The following is a 6,020-nucleotide window of genomic DNA, read 5'->3' on the forward strand; positions in this document are numbered from 1 at the left end:
AGGGGACCAGACTTTGTCAGTCTAGCACGAAACCATAGCAGCGGCTGCACAGTTTCTGGTCTGAGTCAGGCTTGCATCTGGCAGAAGCCAAATGTGTCAGGGGCAAGCGAGAGGGACAGAATGAGAATTTAAGACCCCCGTTGACATTTTCTCCTGCTTTCCCTGCCTTCAGCAGTATGGGTCTCTTCAGCTTTTCAAGCCCACATGCTGACCAGCAGGAACTGGAGAGCCAAGGAACACGGGCTCCCGCCATGCTTTGCCCCCTGCACCCTAGTGAAGCTGTATCAAGGGCAGGTCAGTAGCAAGGTATTATTTTTGAACTGCCTTTACAAAAAAGGACAGGAGATGGAGAAGCAGAAAAGGCCACACAGTAGCTGTGAAGCAAAACGCTCTCCCATTCATTTTTCTTCTTTCCAAAACCGCTGCTTTAAGCCTTACCTCCTCCTATGTCATTTGCAAATGCTGGGAAGTTTCTTAGCCCTTTAGGAAATACAGTACAACAAATTGAACAAGAATTCTCTTCCCAGTTATTTGATTCTCTTTCAACATTATTTAAAAGAGCTAGATATATAAAAAAAGCAGTGGTGCATTTCCATCCCCACCCCAGCACTGCAGCCTGCCTTTGTGGTGTGAATGGATTTGCTGGGTAACCTTTCCACAGCAAGGGCTGAAATGTCCTGACCCAGAAGCCTTCGGGCAGCAGACATACCGATACCTGCAGGGTGACACAGTGACGTGGAAGTTAGGAACTGATCATGCTGCCACATGCCCAGCAAAGAGTATTGCTACAGCCCTTTCCAATGCTTTACAAATCAGGGTGCTCCTGGTTTGATTCTTCAGGACTCTTGCAGACTCTCCAAAAGACAGCAATGACATTTCCTCATCTTTTTACCCTTTCTCCCCTGTTTCAAGACAGCAGTTATTTCATAACCTAAGTGTCTCTATAGTTGACAGTTATTCTTAGGCAACTGAAAGCTACAAATACAAGTGTCTATCTAAAAAAATATGCATGCATTGTGTAGCATGAACTGCTCTTCAGCTAGCAGTGCACACACAATAGATCTTGTTGCTTCATGAACTACAACAAAGTAGGAGATATCAGGCAAGGCTTTCCCTTCTTGAGAGACGAGGTACTAGTGAGATTCATGGTAACGGAAGAGGAAAAAACCTGTAGTTACCTAATGGTGACCCAAATCCTTCAGATCAGGCACGCAGAAGCGTGTGAGTTTCTGTGGAAGCCTGATTTATATTAATCAAACCAGTACTGAAAAGCATTACCACAAAATTTATTCTAATACCTGTTGTACCACACCCTAAAAATAAGAAAAGAAAACAAGCCGAGATAAAAGATATTTGCTGTCAAAGGTGGGGAAATACCTTCAGAAAGCCACAATGTTGGCTTCCTCTAAGAAATGAAACAAGAGTGGTAGACATTCTTCAGATTTCTTATCAATGACAGGTGTCTTGTCTACTTGAGATTAGCACACCACCATGACAGGGCAGTGCAGTTCGTGACCTGGGGGCCGCAGCCAGCAAGAACAGTTTCTCACTGTTCAAGCAGAAAAAGTAGGTAGTTCTGCGTAAACCCTGGTCCCGAGAGCTGCTTCTGATACTCCACACTCTGGAGGTGCCCTAAAACTGGCATCAGCCCCAAATCTTTGAAAGCCCAAACCTTGCCTGATATGAATTTATAGCACCTGAGCTATAGCATGCTAGCTCCCTAGATGAACATCCTCACGGACAGTGAGGGCAAGGCAGCATAATCTGCTTTCTCCACAGGTTATCTGCACACCATGAGGCATCCATGGGGAAGCTGGCACAGAGAAACTGGCGTGCTCTCAGTTCCTGCCCTCGATCAGTGTATTTTAACTTGTGGATTTGCACAAATCTGAATGACTGGAAAAGAGCTGCATGAGATAAGTCGGCTAAGGGATTCATATTAGGCATACTGACCAGCTGCAAAAAAGAGCAGATTTACCCTTTGTATGATTTTTGTTCTCAAGAGTACACAACACAGAGGTAAGGTTGAAGCTCTCCTTCTGTTTCATGTGGAAATCCAGAGTAAGAGTGACTCGCTACTCAACTTGCTCAGCTGCTGTAAGACAGTTGACCATTTCTTAAGTTGTTAAAACCATAAATAATTAAAAAAACCCCCTCAGACTAGGAGCAAGACATCTAAAATACTGCTTATTCTTCTCTTAGAGCATTTGTCCTTAGCAGAACTCACTTGAAGTGATGCTAGGGACTGTAAAAGGCACTGAGGTCCTGTGTGCGCTGAACTCTGTAAAACCACATCTCACCAGGAGGATACACTGCATATGGCCATGAAGAGGCTCCAATCTAAAAAGCATCCCTCATTTTCCTCACAGTTGAGGGGCAGCAGGCTTGCGGTATTTGCACTGGATCCATACTCGATACATGGTCATTTGTTTCCCACGGTTCACTTGCAATCGCCGATCAACCAGATTCTGGATTTTCTCCAGCCCAGCTGTTGTGAAGAGATCATCCAATTCATCTGGAAGCAGAGAGGAGGAGATTGAGGATGCCATAGGTTTCATTTAACTGATACATGCTCACACTGAGGTTTAAATTGTGTTGAAAGATGGGCCAGAAGAAAGTCACAGTCTTGCTCTGGCAGGAAACGTGAAGACCAGACAGGACTGTATTATGGGAGGATTAAGATCACAGTTTCTCTAGTTTCCCTTGAGTTTACCTTCTACCAAGGAAGGAAAGAATTATGTGGAGGACAACTAGAATTACGAAGACTTGACAAATTTTCAGTCATGGGTATTGCCTCTAGTAACTGATTAAAGGGGCATCTTCTGGCAAGTAGGGACAGATCCATTCCTCCCCCGTCCCCCCTCTCTCCAGAGGAATTTCAGAGTCTGTAAGAGCAAAGAATGGGATCAGACCTACGCTTTTAAATGGCGGCAATAGGACCTGTGCTGTACAGGCTGGAGGGGAATGGGATTCATTAAGGTTAAATTTGGGAAGAAAAAAATTCTTCAAAAACCACACCCTACTGGGGCCCAATCAAAGCACTAAGAGCCCTCGAGGCTGCAACACTTAGACTGGCAGATATTCCTGACCAAGCAAATCAGAATCGTAGTGCCCCAGCACACTGGCCCTGGGCAAAGCCAGACCGAGTCCTGCTGAGCAGCAGAGAGCTTGTTCAACTGCAGCCTGGGAGCACGTGATTTGTATGGAGTTTCTGTAGAAAAGGGCTAACAGGTCCCAGCTTGTGCTCTTTATCAGATGCTTGCCATCGTGAAGCGTTTGCCAAACACGCATTAAACATTAATTTTGTTGTGACAAACAAGACTTGTGCAGTGGGGAAGGGAATCATTTGTTGCAGTTGTGGCAGTGCTCTAAAACTGATCATGCAGAAGGGCCCATGGAGGAAGGGGCTGGAGGTGCAATTGGTGATCAGCAGGGAGAATACAACCCCTGCAGAACACTCAGCAGCAGCAGCAGAAGGCTGCCTCAGCTCCATGCTGAACCACGCCCTTCTTATTTCCTCATAGGAGAACAGTGAAGAGAAGTTCCTTCAAGTGGTGTTCATCTCACTTCATCCTCCGCAGGCAGCAGGATTCAAGGACTGCTCCTCCAATCCCACCCCTCCCAGTGTACCAAACACTAGTCTTTCTCTAAGAGGATTTTCCACTAAGGAATTCACCATGCCATATTTGCATCAGCAAGAGACAAGTCCAGGTCCCTCTGCAATGGGGAGATGCTTAACATTTCACACTGCTCCAAGACAGGCTAGAAAGAGCTAGTGGCAAAACTTGAGGGCACAGGGACAAAAAGAGGTGAGGAGAGTCAGAGAGATCTTTTCTAGCCTCCTACCTTGTGTAAAGAAGTAGACTCTGGTGCCATCACCTCTCACATAGAAGTTATCAGACAGACATTGACCTAAGGGCAAGAGGGATTTAAACAGTTACCAGCTATCATTTAAAAATCAACAACTGCCATCCAACAAAAGGACTCCTCCCAGCACATGCTGTGCTTAAGGGGAATTAATGAGCTGCCTCTTAAACAGGGTAGACACTGCTGCAGAGAAGCATCATCTGTTAGTTTTCTGGCAAGACTCCCCAGGGGAAAAGAAAATACCTTTCTTAAATCGAAGCTGGGCCAGATCATAACGGCCATAATCTCGTAACAAAATCACTCCTCCTGGTTTCAGAAGGCGACTCAGTCTGTTAACGATGCACTGCATCCTGAGGAAGGAACAAAACACAAGTGTCCAACATTCTGCAAAGTGATGCTTGTTTGCTTAGCTTACTTTCTGAAAAGAAGGTATAAAGTTTTACATATGTTTCAACTTCATATAAGTTCAGCTTCACCAAAAGCTAGCACTTTCTGAACTCTCTCAGACTTAGGTGGGTTGATTTTATTTGGCCACCTTATTTCTGACACACCCCAATTCTGGTTTGTTTTTTTTCTACAATGATAACTTAGCCTGCCACAGCAGGGATTAGCTGCTAATTACAAAAGGACTTCCATTGGTTTCTGTAAAACAAGTCATCAGTGAACTTGAAGAAAAATGCTGTGAAATAAAACCAAAGGGAACAAAACAGACAAACTAGTGTAGGTTGTAACACAATGTCACACTGAGATCAGAGCAATTTTCTTAACTGTTTTCTGAACCTCTCCCCTCCCTTCTTGCCATCTCCCATATGAGAAATTCATCTAGTCTTTGAGCCTTAAAATCTAACAGCATACTTTCCACAACTGGGTGCTGAGTGCTCATTGTGGCTGGATTCAGAAAAAGTGAGCAACTGTGACCACAGCAAGGCATCAGGGATAGCACTTCAAAATCACACCTATCCTGTGCCAGAATTTGTTACAACAGAAAGTACCTGCAAATTTCATTTTCAGAGGCTTAATGGAAAACTGGACCAGACAGAGAACAAACTTTAATCTTCCTTGATATGGGGAACCTACTATCAAAAAACTCCAGTTCTATATGCATTATCTTCTGCAACCAGAAGGAATTATTAAAACTTACTTCTCTGGGAGAATCGCTGAGAGGACAAAGATAAGAATAACAACGTCAAGACTCTTGTCTGGCATTGGGAAAGGACTTTGGTCATTGCACAGGTCATGGACAAATGCAAAGCAGCGAGAAGAATCATATTCTGTGTTGTTCTGTATTTAAGGGGAGAGAAATTGGAGCATTAGCAGCAGACCCTGATCTCAATACTATCTAGACATGGGAGCATTTTAACTTTCACATAGTAATATAGTGGTGTGTCCAGAGATCTGTTTCAGCTTCACTGGACTAAGGCAGATGCGGTCAGATAGGTTCCCTGGTCAGAACAGGGGTGAAATGTGAAAAATAAGTACACAAGCGAGATTTATAAAGAGCTTTGGACATTCAGACAATTAGCACTGCTAAAAACCCAAAGCTGGAATGAGGGATTACTGCAATTTTAAGGTCAGATTTTCCACTAACAGTGGAAAGAAGTGAGGGATTTACACTGTTAAGCTGGAAATATTTGCAAAAGTGAGAGTGTCAGGGCCCCTCTCTGCATCACTGAAACCAATATTCAGCTACAAGCAGATGACTCTGTATATCCCAAACATCAAACCTGGCTGCCTAAAGTTACACTCTTAAAAATCACATTTAGACTTCTAAAAGTAGTTGCGTATTTTTCTAAGCTGCTGCTATGGATTGCAGTAGCCTCTATAAACAGTGCTTGTGTCAGCTTAAGAGGATGAAATGGCATGCTGCCTCTGCTGTTCTGCTCCTCATCTCATCTCATGTAGTGACTGATTACATTTGATACTTCATATATTCTCAGTTGTGTTCTGAACTGAAATTTGTTAGCAGTATTTGTCCTTTGAGTAAATTCCAGCCTCCTGCTCCACAGACTGCAGTATCTCTCCTCAGCTGTCTGTGCAGAAGCAATCAGACCACGTTCCCAGAACTGCAGTGACAGTAACGCACACACAAACCAAAACCAGCTTCAGTTCCTGTTAAAAAATAGCCTGAATGTTTTCAAGGTTCAGAAGCTACT

General features: G+C 44.0%; 1 protein-coding gene across 1 annotated transcript in view; it reads right to left on the reverse strand.

Moving 5' to 3' along the window:
* Positions 1 to 2,022: 2,022 nt before the first annotated feature.
* The window catches only part of LOC104628296 (methyltransferase-like protein 2), a gene marked incomplete at its 5' end in the record, with an annotated part of 10,583 nt that continues 6,585 nt past the window's right edge, over positions 2,023 to 6,020 (reverse strand). The window contains 4 exons of the mRNA XM_010296827.1: positions 2,023 to 2,515; positions 3,847 to 3,912; positions 4,111 to 4,217; positions 5,009 to 5,148. Coding sequence (XP_010295129.1) covers positions 2,364 to 2,515; positions 3,847 to 3,912; positions 4,111 to 4,217; positions 5,009 to 5,148 — 465 coding nt within the window. The remainder of the gene's footprint in view (positions 2,516 to 3,846; positions 3,913 to 4,110; positions 4,218 to 5,008; positions 5,149 to 6,020) is intronic.

Source organism: Phaethon lepturus, unplaced genomic scaffold (assembly GCF_000687285.1).
Source record: "Phaethon lepturus isolate BGI_N335 unplaced genomic scaffold, ASM68728v1 scaffold21141, whole genome shotgun sequence".
In the NCBI taxonomy this organism is placed as follows: Eukaryota; Metazoa; Chordata; class Aves; order Phaethontiformes; family Phaethontidae; genus Phaethon; species Phaethon lepturus.